This window comes from Meleagris gallopavo, chromosome 12 (assembly GCF_905368555.1).
Source record: "Meleagris gallopavo chromosome 12, MGAL_WU_HG_1.1, whole genome shotgun sequence".
Taxonomy (NCBI): domain Eukaryota; kingdom Metazoa; phylum Chordata; class Aves; order Galliformes; family Phasianidae; genus Meleagris; species Meleagris gallopavo.
Genome location: NC_139415.1, coordinates 11,520,754 through 11,537,022, shown reverse-complemented (window position 1 = coordinate 11,537,022; position 16,269 = coordinate 11,520,754). Strand labels below are relative to the sequence as shown.

Below are 16,269 nucleotides of genomic sequence, written 5' to 3'. Positions count from 1 at the left end.
GTTCAAGCTGAATCCAGGATTACAATCGTTTGTCACTAGAATTGTTGTGTTAGCAAGTTACTCATATGTAGCAGAAATATGAACATCCTTTCTCATCTGAAATAACACTAGCAGACCACAACAACATGAGAATTGTTAACTTGATAGGATGGAAGGAAGCTGTAGGTGGAAACAGCAGCTGAGCTGCATACAGCAGAAAGATCAGAGACACAAAGTATGAGTAGCTAAGCATGAAGTTCGTAAGCTGCATGCAGCAATGCAGTAGATCAAAGAAAACTTGACATTCAACTCATCCTCATTCCATGTTCTGTGAAGAGAACAATGAGACAATGTAATTCAAATCTGTGATCAAATTAGAGATCAACCATGTGAATCTGCTTTTTGCATATTTCTGCATGGGTGAAACAAAGATGGGAGAAAAAAATGTTCTATTCACACTTTCTTTTAAATATCTCTGCAGGTGTGGAGATGAAATTATTGAAATTAATGAAGCATCAGTACAAAATATGACTCTGAATGAAGTTTATGCTGTACTAAGCCATTGTGATCCTGGTGCAGTACAGATTATTATCAGCAGACACCCTGAACCACAGGTAGCACTCTGTATTCTCATTTTCAGTAAAACACGCAATGTTAAACAAAGATTAAGAATGAGAGGAAGTGTTAATCTACAAACAGGTAAAAAAAAAAAATGTTGCTAACGAAGATGCTGATCTCATTATAAGCATCACTGCAAGTATATGAGACTGATTAAGGTATAAACCTAGGATATGTTCTTGCATATAATCACATAAGATTTGAAGATTGCTAGTTTATGTGCTGTGAATAAGGAAATTACAGAATATTTAAGGTATCAACAAAATTATAAAATTATATAGATCAGAAAAATAAACTTTATTCAAGAAATGATTCTTAGTAAGAAGACGTAAATTTGAAAGAGGGAATATATATTCCTCCTCTCCCTTCTGCAACCTCCCCCCCCCCCAAAAAAAAGAGTTTATATAATATTTTCTATACTGTAATTAAAATTTAGGTCTTCCTCAGCTGTTTACTATTCAAGTAAAAATTTTGTAAAATCAGATATTTCTCCAGAATGCTTCCTAACACAAACTACAGCATAAATGATTAATTTGTTGCATTATCATGAAAAAATCAACATTAAACTACCTTACACTGATAAATCCAGTATTAAAGTTCTAGAGAAATATGCAGAAGTAGATTTATCAGTAGAGCCTTTTTTACCAAAACAACCAATATAAATAGCATACACATAGAAAAATTTCAGCTCTAGTAGTATAGATGCCCCTATAACAGTGCAGTTGTTTAACAATGAAACATGATATAACTAGGTATATTCATTTCAATTAGAAGACTTAGAGGGGTTGGAAAGTTTTGTGAAAGGAATAAAAGTTTAAATGTTACTCACCATACAGTAACCTTGTAAGAGTATAATGGCATGGTATTTCCTAGGTGTCTGAGCAGCAGCTAAAAGAAGCTGTTGCACAAGCTGTGGAAAACAACAGGTTTGGAAAGGAGAGACATCAATGGAATAGTGAAGGTAAGGGGATGAGTGCATTCACTGACATGCAATAATTTTGATTTTTGAAGAAATGAGGACCAAAGAAATAAGCAATAAAACATACTGCTGATACTGATATAATATAGGGAAAACAATGCTATTTTGCTGTCCAAAAATCTAACCATTGACGTTTTCTCACAAGCCTTTAACTCCTTGTATTGTGTGTGCCAGATGATGGTAGGAAATAGCTACAAATTTAGCCAGCTTGATCTTAGAAGTAAGCCCTTGTCCACATATCTAACCAGACATTTTGATTGTGTTTCTTATGCAGGTGTTAAAAGATTAGACACAAGCTGGCATGGAAGACACCCATGTGAAAAACATATTGAAAGGAACACCGCTTATTGCAACCGTAAAGCCCAGAAGCTGATGACCCGCTCCAGCAGTGACAGCAGCTACAACCCCAGGTCCTTGTGTAGTAATGGTGCTGCATATCAACTGAATGACTTGAAAGAAAGGGTACACAGCGTTGATGTACCAATTACCAGACAGCCCGGCCTGCTGTACTCATTGTCTGGAAACAATTTCGAGAGAAGTTCCCCTCTTGCTTGTAGTGAAGGAAGTCAACCCTTGCAAAACGCTAAGAAATCAACAGAGATTCTTGTTAGAAAACCTAAATCATCGAAGCCCAAACCTCCTCCAAGGAAATATTTTAAGCAGGACTGCACAGGAAACGACCAATATACTGCAGATAGAAAAGAAAAGCTTGTATCTGAAAAGACTGAATCACCTTCTGCAAGTGTGCAGGTAAAGCAAAACGTGTGTGTGTGTTTGTGAGCCAGGCAGGGGAAGGAGTAGGGCAAAGAGAAGGGCTGTGTGTGATAACAGGAAGTAAGTCAGGGAAAAAAGAGAAGTGTGTGTGTTTGTGGGGCCTGGGGGGAGGGTTTGAAGGCCTTCTATTTTGAGAATATAGGAGTAAGCCAGTTGAGCGTAGATTTGTACGTTACTCAATTCCTTTTCTTACCTAAGATAGAATAGAAGGTGTTTCATGTTTGCATGAGTGTGAGGGACTGTGAGATCTGCATGCTGAAACAAAGTTGTGGCTTGTTTAAAAATTCTTTCCCCAGGGTTTAGCAATATGCCAGTAAAAATGAACGGAACTCTATGCAATACTTTTCCCCAAATGGTCAAAATAAACCCATGCAGCTTAGAATGAACTTTGACTATAATGTTAACATCCTAGAAAGTTTCAGTTTTCATCAACAGCAACTAGAATATTACCTACCAGAAATTAAATTCAGAGCAGTTAAGTGGCTGTTGGACTTATCACTGCATACAACTCATGAACCTGCACCCCTCAGTTATTCCAAATAAGGAAGAAAAAAATCAATCTTAAGATCAATAAAGTCAAAAGTTTCTCTATTAAAGAAGAAAACCTTCTCTGGAAAGAGGGTATGTATGTCTCAGGGCAATATTTCTGTAAGTCTCAAGAAGAAAAGGTTTTACTGCTGCTGTAAGCATGGAAAAAGGTTTTCCTAGAATAAGTTGCATAACAACCACCACCACATTACAGAAACTTTAAGGAATTCTTTAATTACTGACTTTTTTCAGGATGTACTCAGTCCTGATTGGTTTTGCTTCCTATTAGTAATCCTGTAGTTTAACTGCATAGCAGACAGCACTTCCAGCACCATGGTATGGCAGCTTGGTGTCATTGGTTACAATAGAATCAAGTAATTCAAGAACATCTGTTTCTGGTGTGGAGTAGTATTGATTGCAACCTCAAGGTAATCCTCTCACTCTGTTTTTCCAGTGAAAAACAAAAAAGGGAGAGTTCCGAAGGTACAGTAATGATTTAGCTTATCCAGCTTTTCCCTGGGGTAAAAGATCTTCATCCAGAAAAAATTGGTTTATGGTGTTATTGCCACTGACTACATTTTTGAAATGTCAGCTGCATTTTTTCCAATCTGTTTACAAGAGTACCATAAAATACCATGTTGGCTCTCTTGAAATAGAGAAACAATTATGTTGTATAAGGATTGCATCTCAAGCAGAAGTAAAAACTTGATTCCTATTCAAATATCTTCTAACTTGATTCCTATTCAAATATCTTCTACCAGATTGCAAACAGGTGAAAATATAATTTTCTTCAGAGTCATGTAGTGTGCTTTGCATAATTACATTCTGACACACTTCTGTTTCCTGTTTGCTCAGCAGGAAGTTAGAGAACCAATGCTAGAGGGACAGCAAACAGACGTAACTCACAGTGTCTTCACCACTTCTCCTACAGCTTCTGAACGCACAACTGCTGTTCCAGTGGGCAGAGATCAAGAACGAAAACCAAACTTAGGTATGTTTAATATGATGCTTGCAGCTGAAAATAGCATCTTTAAATGCGCACTTCATCCATAGCTGTAATTCCTGGGGTGAAGGGAAGAAATTTCAATCCATCGGTCTTTGATAAAACAAAAACTACATTAAAAGAAGCATACTAGACTAGATGATTTATTGTAAAAAGCGAAAATGGACAATTATTACTGTATTTTTTATACACTATACTGTTGTATACTATTACTGTATTTTTTCAATATAAATAAGCCTGTCCTTATTTATAATGAAAAAATGACATTAAAGTTTTACTTCAGCATTTCTAGAATACACTGTTATGTTTAGCCTCAAGGAAAGTACATATCACTGATAATAAATTACTATCATCTTGTGCTTGATAGACTGAAAGAAGCATTATTAGTGGAGACCTGAGTGCAGCCTCTCAGTATTTACAGGGGGTCTGTAGGAAAGAAGGGGACTGACTCTTTAGCAGGGTCTGTAGGGATAGGACAAGGGGAAAATGGTTTCAAACTAAAAGAGGGGATATAAGGAAGAATATTTTTTTTTACAGTGAGGGCAGGGAGGCCCTGGCACAGGTTGCCCAGAGAGGTGGTGGATGCCCCATCCCTGCAGATAATTCAGGTCGGGCAGGATGGGGCTCTGAGCACCTGATCAGCTGTAGGTGTCCCTGTTCAGTACAGGGGAGTTGGGCCAGATGGCATTGTAGGGTCACTTCCAACTCAAACAATTATATAATTCTACGTACTAAATGATCTCAAGACGTTCATTCCAACTTAAACCGTTTTCTGTAAATCTGTAACTTCTGGTTCAGACCATTAAAATCAGTAACGTTTACTTGTACAAAATATCTTTCTTTACACTGGTGCAGACAAAAATAACTGCAACTGTGCAAACAAAAATTTGCTTCCATTTATGTATACTTCATCTAACCTATTCGGAAGTTATAAGACCCTTTAGAAAAGGGATCGTGTTCCTGAGCATGGAAGAGTCTTGTTTTTCACATAATTTCAGCATCAGGAAACAGAACTTGTAGATCAAGAGTTGTGAATTTAAATAAGACTTAAATTTTCTGGAAACACTTTAAATAAAATACTACATACTTCTCAGAGACAAATTAAATTCAAATTTAATGAAGTACTAAAAACGCATAGGTAAAGGATGGATGAGGAGAAGTAGGAGGCAGCTTGATAATCATGTTTCTTTAATACAGGAACTCCAGCTTCATCAATACGAAGGCCTGTCCTTAAGAGGCAAGCACGGGTAGATTATACTCTTGATACTACAACAGAAGATCCTTGGGTTAAGATTTCTGACTGCATAAAAAGCTTATTTAATCCTACCATGAGCGAAGACAACAGCCACTTAGATTTGCAGCCTGGCATTGACACAAATGAAGAACATGAAAATCGAAGCAGCTCAGAGGTGGTTCTGCAGAAATCAGAATCAGAAACAGTCAGTTTGAAAGTGTCAAAAGCAGATGAAAGTGATGCTCTGAAAAAGGGTCCTCCTGTTGCACCTAAGCCAGCCTGGTTTCGCCAAAGTCTGAAAGGACTGAGGAAAGCAAATTCAGACCTCAAACCAGAGGCAGATCAAAGTCCTTCTGACCTTCAGAATGTTTCCACCAAAGAACTGCAATCCAGTTTATCCCGTCTGTCTTCCAGGGGATCATCGATCAAACAGAGAATAAGCTCATTTGAATCTTTGAGTGCTCCGCAGTCACCTGAAAAAGTACACCGAAGGCTCAGCCCAAAACCATCAGTCCAGGAGGAACACTCTCCTTCTGCAAAATGGTCAGAAGGGGCTCCAAACCACTTCAGCCAAACCTTTCTTCAATGCTCTGAAAATAGCCAACAGTCAAAGTCGTCTGCGGTTATGGGTACAAAGAGCCTAGATAGATCTTCCTGTCCCAAGGACATCCTTGCAGCCAGCTCAGAGAAAAGCAACGATGCCAACACCAAAAATCCTCAAAATCCTCCAGGCCTTCTCATTGCAGAAGCCATTGCAACTTCCCATGTAGCACCAGTAGCAAAAGTACACAACCTGAGATCACGAAGCTTTCCACTTACTGCCACCCAGTCTTGTGAGATGATGAAGACATTTGATGAAAAGTATAGTAAAATCTATTCCATCAGTAACCAGGTGTCATCTGCTTTAATGAAGTCTTTGCTTTGCCTTCCTCAGTCCCCAGTCTCTTCTGGGAACAGTGCATGGGAAGCTGTGGACACATTATCTCAAACCTCTGCAGAAGAGGATGGGACTTCTCTCCCACCTGCGAGTGAGAACCATCACCCAGACACCGGATTTTCTCTAAAGTAAGATACTGTATTTGAAATCAGATTTGCAGATCAGTATTGGTGAGTCTCTGTGCTGATTAGCTGATAATGTTCCCAGGCAGGAGCACACAATAGTAAAGAACAAACAGAGATTAGCTGATGCCTCACACAGCTGGTAAATTTAATTTGCTTTTTATAAGCGTTGACATATTTCAAGCTTCTTCCTAGTTCAAGAGGAGTATTTCTAGTATCTCAGTGGTAGAAATAGAAAGTGAAACGGACATCATTACTGCATGTACCAGTGAGGAAGCAGATGAATTTTAGTATGTTACTTCCAGAAGAAGTGAAAACCTTACGGCTTCCCAAAATTCAACTAGCTGTAGTTAGCCACTGTGATGAGGTGGCGCAAAGATCCTGATGCTCCTAACATTTGCCTTTGGTTAAGCTGCATATCACTGAAATACTTCTGGCCTAAAAAGCAGGTCTGGCTCAGATACATGAAGGTGATGTAGCCAGAGCAGGGCACAGGCATTCCCCAGGACAAAAGGTACCAACAATACTAAGCTTGCTTCCCATAATGTTTTATATGCATTTTCAGTTAGTCAAAGATTTGGGAAAACAACAAAAATCAACAGAGGTATTTTTGGAAAAATATTTCAAAAGTACATTCAAGCCTTCAAAAATTCTTTCAAAACTCTACTGCACAGATTACAAAAAAATAATAACAAAAATCTACTGTTTGCATTCTCAAGGAAGATCACATGAAAATGAGAAACTGAAAAACAAAAGCAACAACAAAAACCACAGACATGTTTATTTAGATCTATTCTATTCTAGAGCCAAGAGATTATTCTTATTCTTCTATGTGATTGATCCTACTTTTGCTAGGTAATATGATATATGGATGTATTCATAATACTTATGACATGAACTACCTCCCCAGTGCAGGGGGATTGAAAGATGATTGCTCTAGAAGTGTCTGCTCTGTGCTTTTGTTTGTCCTTTAATAACTCAGTGTTTCTTTTCTATTCTTTTCACAATGGGACAGCCTCTCTGAGCTGAGAGAATACACTGTGAGCTTAGCAGATAGCGAGAAAGAAGAAGAGAAACAGGAACAAGGCTCACCTCAAGCATCCGGTGTGTCAGGGCAGTCTGTCATCTCTCTGCTTTCCCCTGAAGAGTTAGCAAAGCTCATAGAGGAAGTCAAGTCACTAGATGAAGCGACCTTAAAGGTAAATCAACCTTTGTTCGGTGTGATTTTCGATGTGATTTTCAGCACGTGGAGTGGCCATGCCTGGTTCAGCTTTTAACTTTATGTTATCACAGACAAAACTTGGAAGAAACGTTTAAGTTGTGGTACTTATATATGTGAGCTGCAAGCCAAATTATTTTTTCCTGTTTTTCTGCACTTACATCATTAAGCATTTTCTGATTCTGTCGTACTCTTAAATTTGATTAAACTTAAAATCAGATCTAATTGACTCATATTTGCAGAAACGTAACAGTTTTGGACATAATAACATTTAAAAATATAGGTAACTGATAAGGAAATTTGATCAAAATAAAACACTTGACACGTCTCAGCATTATGCTTAAATCCTTAAGCCTCATTACAAAATGCACAGTGGACAAATAGAAAATGCATGGATTTTCCAGTCAATTCAATGTATGTATTAGGATGTTCCTGACACAGTTTATTTCTCTGCCTAGGAATTAGATGATATTCATGTTACAATTCTGCATAAAGAAGAAAACACTGGGCTTGGATTCAGTCTGGCAGGGGGCATAGATCTAGAAAATAAAGTGATAACAGTAAGTAGCATCTTTCTCAAAAAATACTCTGAAAACAACTACTCTCTCTAAAAATACATATAGCTTTCTGGTTTTCTACTACTGAGGTTGACTTTTGGCATAATTAAAGTAGGCAGCTGTTGACATAGGGTCAGAAAAATCTTGGTTGTGAGCGAGAATGCACAGAGCTGTCATCTCCAGGCAATTATTAGCAGAAGTGTCCTGTTTCCTTGGGTATTACCCTCCCACCCAACAGTTCTTAAAGCCAACAGCCCTCAACAGCAGGAAGCAACCATCTGGCAAAGAATGGAAAATATGCACAGTGAAAACTATTAACTAATTTCTTTTTTTTTTTTCCTCTTTTCTTGTGTGTCAATGTGGTAATGGGGCTTTTCAATAGGTTCACAAGGTGTTTCCCAACGGACTAGCATTTCAGGAAGGAACTATTCAGAAAGGAGATGAAGTACTATCCATTAATGGAAAGTCTTTTAAAGGGGCGACTCACAACGATGCCTCAGTGATCATGCGACAAGCTCGACAACCCAGACAAGCTGTTGTTGTCACTAGGAAAGCAAAAGATGGAGAAAAAAGTCACAACGTTTCAATTGGCTCTAGCACATCTTCAGTTGCAAGTGATGCCTCACAAGAATCAGGTAAGTTCAGCAGCATTACCTCGCAGCTGCTACCTGCTCAGGCTGGGTGAATCTGTGATCAGGGACAACACAGTTCGTGAAACATTCCTGAAAGAGGTATTTGAGATAGCTTTGGAAAGAATTAATGGATTTCTGAAGTAAATGAACCCTCTGAAAAAAATCAGATCAAACCAAACCAGGAAACCAACCAACAACCAACAGTGAGATCCTCCACATGAATTTCTGAAAGCATGTAAGTACTGTTATTCTAGTAACAGGCCTAACTACGGTTAAAATGAAAATTTAGTGATTCTGAATTCTGATACTATGGTTTCCTAATTTGAAGTTTTCACTTTACAAGAATTATTTGTCTTTGTGAAAGAGTTATTGGTTTAAAAAACATGCTAGTGATTGATGTAGCAGGTGGCTACATCCACAATATGTGGGCAGATTAAATTGCAGCTTTCTGGTTAATAAATGTCAAATCAAGTATGCTTACTGCAAATTTGGTTCACTGAACAGATTTTTTTAGTTCCAGAAAATATCACTCTTTCATTTTTAAATTTCTATGAGTTCAAACACAACATTCTCTCTCCAGCTTCCCAAAGGGGCAATCAATCACAAAATTAAAAATTACCATAAAATTAAAAGCTACCATTTCAATTTGGCTGTTTGCCTTTGCAAACAGAACAGAAGCTCATTTCTTTTATCAGATCTTACAGTTTTCCAGGTATTTTCGTACCCACCTGCTAACTTTCCATTTATTTCCAGCAGCTGAAGATACAATCTGCACTATAACTCTAGAAAAATCAGCTGCTGGTTTGGGATTCAGTCTGGAAGGTGGGAAGGGCTCTATTCATGGAGATAAACCCATCATCATCAACAGGATATTTAAAGGTAAAAATACTTCAGTATGTAGCTGGCAGGTTCTTCGTTGATAAAAAATAGAGTAGTTCATAACTGACTGCTGATTTATACTCATTAAAAGAGATTTTTTGTAAATGCAGCATTATCCCATGCAATGCAAGTAGTTTTTGCCTCCTGGGAACAGGTGATTTATACCAAACAGGATAGCGAACCCTAATGAGTGAAAGACTAATTAAAATCTCCCCCACAGAGAGAATTCTTACTATTTTTCTTCCTCCCCCTACAGGAACCTCACTGGAGCAAAGCAGCCCAGTTCAGCCTGGTGATGAGCTATTACAGGTGCACACCACAGCCTTGCAAGGACTCACTCGTTTTGAAGCGTGGAATATAATCAAGGCATTACCTGATGGGCCCATCACAGCTATCATCAGAAGAAAGAATCCAAGCTCTGTTACCAAGAAGGCATCGGAAACTTTATAAGAGGAATAATTAGACTACTGCCAATATTACAAACAAAAAGAGATGGTGTGGTTTATCACTTACAGACATCTGGCTAGCGTGGCATGATACTCTGAAACTGTATATGGAATTTTACTGCCTGTTAGAGACAGCTGTTTGGGTTAAAATGAGAAGATGTGTACAAAACATACATGATTACTATTTCAGAAAATTGTTTCAGTGTCAAATGATAACAAAAAATGACTTTATAAATAATATACTGGTTGTAATAAGATGTGAAAGCGATAGTACTCTTATTTTAAGCCATTCTCTTAAAGACTGAGAGCACACCCTGCAACAAAGTGTTCACTTCTGCTTTACTAGTTTTGCTTTCCACTTTATCTAAGAGGAGGGAATGTACCCACCCACAATGAAAGACAGAAACACAGCATCTGTAAAACGCAGAGGAAGTAGGATGCAACTCAGTGTTTCAAAAATACAACGTGCCCTGAAAAACTCCAACTTTTCTATTCAAACTGCAGAACAGCCTAAAACCGACTAGGATAGCTTTCTAATAGCAGCTGAAAGAGCTGTGTTGACTCCAGCACACAAACACTAGGGACAAAAAAAAAAAACAAAGGGAGCGTCTCATAGTATTGCTAGGGTGAGGCAGGAAGCTGAGGGAAATAGAGTGAAGGTTCTTCTGACATTCCTTTGGTCAGAGATCTCACGGGACCAGAGCCAAGAACAGGAAGGCCATCTAGAAACAAGAGTGCATGTTATTTTTAAATATCTTTGTGTAATTTTTGTAAGGAAAAGTGTCAGTATTTAGAAATTCAGCCTTCTGAATTCAAACTTTTACTCTGAAAACACTAATTTGGTCTGAAAACTACACAGCAAGTGCTGCTGCATGTATTCTGGCACCACTTTCCATATGCTGTATAGAGTTCCACGAGAACAGAATGCCTCAGATTACCTCAGTGTCATTTGCCAAAGGTGTCCTCTCCCAAAACAATTTGAAAACTGACACAGAACCACCAAGGTCAGTTGGATGTTTTTTTTCTTTTTCCCTCTTCCAACAGTGTTTTTCTTACCTCACTTTCAATGTTTTCTCAATTGCCTCTATTTCCTGTCATCTGTCAGGCTCAAAAGAAGTGCAAACACACTGTCAGAAGCAGCACATCTCACTGGGAGGCACTCCAAGATCTTACAGGATGATCTTTGCTAAGACATTTGCATCTCTGATTTGGGATGGCAGAAGGATGAATGTTAAGAGCTCTTAATTGCTTCTGGATAGAACACACTGAGCACTCAGAAAAAGAAGCCTGAAGTTATTTTAATGAAAAGCCTCAACCACCGCCTTTGTTGTTCAGAGTACTATAAAGATATAATAAATATTAAAAAAGAACTAATTAAAAAAAATTCCACTATCTGCAAAGGGTTTAATTGCAGGAACAGCAAGTGGTGACTTGAGCTCCACTCACTGAACTTTCTGCAAATTAAATTTACCATAATCTTGCAAAGACTTGCCCAGATACTGAACGTGAGGCCTGACTAAAACCTGTAATACATCTAGGGAAGTAAGTATGAGCCTCTGTATCGTCAGGTTCCATATCTCTCCTCATTGAATTTGTTACCTTTCTTTAAGCACAGAAAGCAGCAAACTAAATAGGAAACAAGGACCAACCATGGACAGAGAAGTCAAGAATGAGTGCCCTCACCAAAACATTATATCCGCACTTAGTGGGGAGTGCAAATTAAAGGGAAGGCTATTTACTGCTTTGCTGCACTGAATTCTGAGATGCAGGAGATCCAAGCGGTGCTTCAAAGTTCCCTGTGAAGGAGTAGGAGGAACAATTTTAAAGAAAAACAGGAAGATATAGCAGGAAAGACAACAAGGTATAGCAGAAAAAAGTATTTATTTCATCACCCTCATAGAAGTTTTTACATCTTTGTACATAAAAAGGACTGAATTAAAAACTGCTTCCTTAAAAAAGTCTATTCCACAGGGTAGAATTACAGTGGAAAACTTTGTATACAAACCTATGCCCCACACCAACATAAAACAAATGCAGGGATAAAAAGCAGAGTATAATTACTTTGTTAAATAACCAAGTTACAGCATTAAAATCTCAACCCACCAATTGCTAATACAGTAATTAATTTTCCTTTTGTAACTCTATGTAATCCATAGCAATGTCTGACATTCCCACGGTAACCAGCACCATACATATTTTTAAAAGCTGCATACATCAAAACACACTTGATCAGGAGCTGATTTCCCAAGTCAGCGCTGTGAAGTAAGCCAGTATTAAAGATATGTCCTTACGGCCTGCCAAGTGATGACTGAGCTACAGAAAAGATTATTTACCCGTTAAGACCTCTCACTACAAGAAGCTGAAGTGTTTGAAATACCTGAGTATTTCAAGTGCAGTATAAAAAAAAAAAAAAAAAAGGCAAGTAAAGTGCTTAATCTTCTTTATTGCCACTCTATCAGCGCAGTTTGGTTTGACCCTGTGGAAATGACTGGTCTTGGTGCAGAGGGGAAGAAAGAAAAGTGTCTACAGGCCAACCCACAGACTTATTAACTGATTTGCATTGCTAGACTTTGATTTAGGAAAAGCAGCACTTAAGACATATTTACCACAAATATCTACATCTGTGGGAACAAACATGTGGGATCCTACACACAATCCAATTCATTCTGAGTTTTCTGAAACATCCTAGCAGCTCTGTGAGGGCTGGCACCAGAAGTCACCTATTTGTCTGTTAAGGAACACTGTTCCATAGGAGTCTACACAGAGCTTCAGAGAAACAGAGTTCACTTGTACCTGACTAATGCTGGTACAGTGGATTTTATGATATAATCATAGAGTCTGATGAAGATCAGATCTAGTATATTTATCTCCCACAGAAAGCCAGCAGTGCTGCTTGCAGGATTCTTCTTGCCTCTGGTGTGACATCTAATTATAGAAATGAAGGATATTCTATTAGAAAAGTATGCGTTAGTTTGAACAATTTCATGTTTACCGAGGATCTTTGTCAGTAGAAAAGTGTTACAAGCCAACTTCCTACTTCTCACGACCATTACCCTCAAACTGCCAGTTCATTTCCTACCCTCAGCTGGTGATGTCAGCATTTGGTCTCATCATGCTTTTAATGCCTTAACAGCTTTGGTCAGATTGCTGTAAAACCCAGCTATGCTAGCTGGAAAGAAGGAATCCACGACAGTCTGGGGAAGATAGCCACCAAGATCGGTCTGAAAGAAACTGAGGAGCTGAGTCCTGTCTGGTTCCCTGAAAGACAATGCAAATGATTTTATAGCCAGAAGTTTGAAAACATTAAGGACTTTACAATGACTCTCATATATGAGCTATGTGATGATAGATATTTTTAAGTTAGTTTTTTTTAAACAAACAACACACATTAATTTAAAATTTCTATAAATGTGTGCGTCAAATTACATTTAAGCTAGGCCCTAATTGAGTACGTGATTTTGTTTACAAATTATGGCAGTGTAACAAACAGCTAGATACACATTTAGCAAATATTAAGACCATAACCTATGCTCTGCTGAATCTCCATTTAAGAGGTCAGCAAGAATCATGACGACAGTTCTTATAACATTCAAAACTTCTCTCAAAGACAGACCAACTCACAGCATAAAAGAGCAGAGAAAAGGCACTCAGTCATAACGATTACACGTCACAGGAAGATAGAAACATGTCACTGCCAAGGAACTACACACTGCATATAGCCACAAACACACAAACACACTGCACAATGGATAAGAAAGGGTTCAAAATATAGTGGTCAAATAGATCTCTTCTTACCCTGGAAGAGGTATGCAGAAGCAGCCACAGGGATAATTATACCCTCTCACAAAATTTGCTTGAGGGGGACACAGTGGGTGTTCCACATTGGTAGCTATAAGAAAAAGCATTCAAGAATTATGTCATTTTCACAGGAGATGGGAAAGAGTCCTTTGTACTCAAAGCAGCAGCTGAAAAGCACATTCACTCGAAGAAAACATATTTGAAAAGAATAAGCAGCATAACACTTCTATTGTTGGGCTGCATCATACAAGCACAGAAATGACCATTAAAGTAGAAACTGCTCTGGCTGCTGACGTGAGAAATTAAAGAAGTGTTAAATTCAGAAGTAGCTGCTGCTGAGCTCTGAACCAAGCATTAGGATGCCCTGAGAGAGCGTTATTGAAATTGCACTGTGTAAGTGCATTCCTGATCTCTGGGTTTCAACCAAGTTGCTTCCAACAAATCCATAGCACAGAGGTATAGACCACTCGGACTCGAATCAGCACTCCAGCAGGTATTAAAATTCCTGGCTAACCATTCCTGAATAGCAGGGGAAAATTGGGCAGCTGAACAGAGAAGCAATAAAAACAGTGATTTGCAGCAGGCAAACAACTGCGTGAAGATGAAAAAAAAAAACCAACCACAAAAGAATATGACTTATGCCTAAGAACAATGCAAAGAGACCGCAAATATTTTATCTTTTAATCAAGATTACAGCACAAACATAGGCATCTTACCAGCAGATAGCATTGTCCCATCCTCATATTGCCTCATTAAGACCACATCCACAAATTCTCTTGGTGAAATAATCTTCATGAAAGCCGAAGAGGTTGTGGTTCTGCATACAGAGACAGCCTGGAAATTACAAAGGACTTTACATCAGCTGATGTTTCCAAAAGTACAGCTTAACTATCCCTGTGCTTCCTTGTACTCTTTCAGTTACACCTGATGAACTTATCAATGAGTTATATTACATCGTTCACTGAAAAAAAAAAAAAAAAAAAAGAAAAAAAAAGCAAATCAGCACAGGCAATAGGCACCATGGTATGCTGATGAAATAGTTTAATGAAGGAAAACACACCTTGTTGCATTGATCCCAGGTTGTTTAAGGAAAGATGCCACAAAAGACGCTGAAAAGCAAATCTGGCACACACATGCACTCAGTGGACAATTAAAGCACTACTCTTATTCAGGACTTTCATGAAGATATCTTCTCTATAACACATTGGTTAAGAAAGCAACTTGATACCCTGATTCTGTGCGGTAGAAACCTTTTTATTTCCAGTAACTAAAAGAGGGGAAATTTAGATTAGACGTTAGGATGAAATTCTTTACTCAGAGAGCAGCGATGGCTGGGTGCAGCTGCCCAGAGCTGTGGGTGCCCCAACCCTGGAGGTGCTCCAGGCCAGGTTGGATGGGGCTGTGGGCAGCCTGAGCTGGTGGGGGCACACTGCACACGGCAGGGGGTGGAGCTGGGTGGGCTTTAAGGTCCCTTCTGCCCAAAGCCACTCTGTGATTCTCTAAACACCTGTGAGGGAACAGGAAAGACTGCTAACAGAGATTCTGCTTGCCTCAATTTGCAGCGCTAACACTGTAGGGCAAGATCTTCAGCGACATACTTATTTACTTATTTTTTAAATACATCGTATTTAGCCCAAAACATAAAGCAGCTCCTTTCAGAAAGGCAGCCCTTCAAGAGAACAATTTGCTCCCACAATGGTACGGAGAGGCACGGATCCCCCATCCCAGCACAGCGCAGCCCTTTCCCCGCACGTGACGCCGGCTGTTTCATAAGCGGCACAAACAGGAACGCCGAGCACTCCCCAAACCCACGCTCAGCACTCACATCGCTGACGGCCTCCACCACCTCGAAGTCCTTCACGTTCTGGTCCCACTCGGTCCTGAGCCCTCCGGCCACCGGCTTGATGCACTCCCAGACCTGCTGCGGGCGGGCGGCCACGGTGCCCTCGGCGCGGTACCTGAGGCGAGGCGAAACGAAACCGAACGCGCTGCCGCTCCCGCCTCGCCCCGACCCCGCTTCCTTCCGCTAAGCTCACTTACACGTTGCCGGCAAACTCGGCGGACGGCCTCCAGGACACCGCGACCTCGTTCTGCGGGCAGGGAGAGCCGTCAGCCGCCCCGCCGGCCTGACCGCGGCACGGCCCCGACCGCCCCGCAATCCCCGGCGCTCACCGTGCGGCGGCAGCTCCGCCAGCCGTCCGCGTCCCGCCGGTACAGCTCCATCTTGCCGGCCGCCGACTCGGCGAGCCCCGCGTAGTCCATGGCCGTGCTGGGCAGGGCGGGGCAGCCGCTCGCACACCGCCTATGAGGCGCCGCGCCGCACCGCCCCCGTGGGCCGATGGCGGCACCTCCCCCTCACCTGAGGGCTGCGACATCCCGGCGTGGCGTGGCGCGTTGGAGGGTTAAGTGCGTGGACTTCCAGCCTCCATAGACAACGAGTAGGAGATCTGGGATAGAAAGGATGGGAACGCAGCTCTGCCGAAAAAAGCTTGGCGGTACTGCTGGACGGCAGCTGGGCGTGAGCCAGCAATGTGCCGTCGCAGTCCGGAAAGCCAAGCGTGTCC

General features: G+C 40.2%; 2 protein-coding genes across 3 annotated transcripts in view; one reads left to right on the top strand and one right to left on the bottom strand.

Annotated features, from left to right (window-relative positions):
- The window catches only part of IL16 (interleukin 16), a 34,658-nt gene extending 22,211 nt beyond the window's left edge, over window positions 1–12,447 (top strand). The window contains exons 12-21 of one of the 2 annotated variants that reach the window (XM_010717460.4): window positions 461–593; window positions 1,471–1,558; window positions 1,851–2,326; window positions 3,737–3,869; window positions 5,079–6,180; window positions 7,190–7,373; window positions 7,852–7,953; window positions 8,333–8,585; window positions 9,336–9,461; window positions 9,718–12,447. In XM_010717460.4, the coding sequence (XP_010715762.2) occupies window positions 461–593; window positions 1,471–1,558; window positions 1,851–2,326; window positions 3,737–3,869; window positions 5,079–6,180; window positions 7,190–7,373; window positions 7,852–7,953; window positions 8,333–8,585; window positions 9,336–9,461; window positions 9,718–9,911 (2,791 nt within the window). In that variant the 3' untranslated portion in view covers window positions 9,912–12,447. Of the gene's footprint in view, window positions 1–460; window positions 594–1,470; window positions 1,559–1,850; window positions 2,327–3,733; window positions 3,870–5,078; window positions 6,181–7,189; window positions 7,374–7,851; window positions 7,954–8,332; window positions 8,586–9,335; window positions 9,462–9,717 lie in introns of both variants that reach the window. The other variant, XM_085233633.1, reaches the window with a different exon arrangement.
- STARD5 (StAR related lipid transfer domain containing 5) lies at window positions 11,772–16,078 on the bottom strand. Its single transcript, XM_085233637.1, has 6 exons — window positions 15,878–16,078; window positions 15,746–15,795; window positions 15,531–15,663; window positions 14,422–14,539; window positions 13,703–13,796; window positions 11,772–13,165 (listed from the first exon to the last, which is right to left on the bottom strand). The coding sequence occupies exons 1-6, from the start codon at window positions 15,965–15,967 to the stop codon at window positions 13,018–13,020; spliced, it is 633 nt and encodes a 210-aa protein (XP_085089763.1). The 5' UTR covers window positions 15,968–16,078; the 3' UTR covers window positions 11,772–13,017.
- Window positions 16,079–16,269: the final 191 nt, after the last annotated feature.

Bases quoted from the DNA above. Each gene is read 5' to 3' on its own strand.
- STARD5 (XM_085233637.1), bottom strand. From the start codon at position 15,967: ATGGACTACGCGGGGCTCGCCGAGTCGGCGGCCGGCAAGATGGAGCTG. The intron at 15,664-15,745 runs GTAAGTGAGCTT...GCCTCGCCTCAG, and splicing joins GCCGAGTTTGCCGGCAACGT to GTACCGCGCCGAGGGCACCG. The intron at 13,166-13,702 runs GTAAGAAGAGAT...ATTGTCTTTCAG, and splicing joins TTCTGCATACCTCTTCCAGG to GGAACCAGACAGGACTCAGC.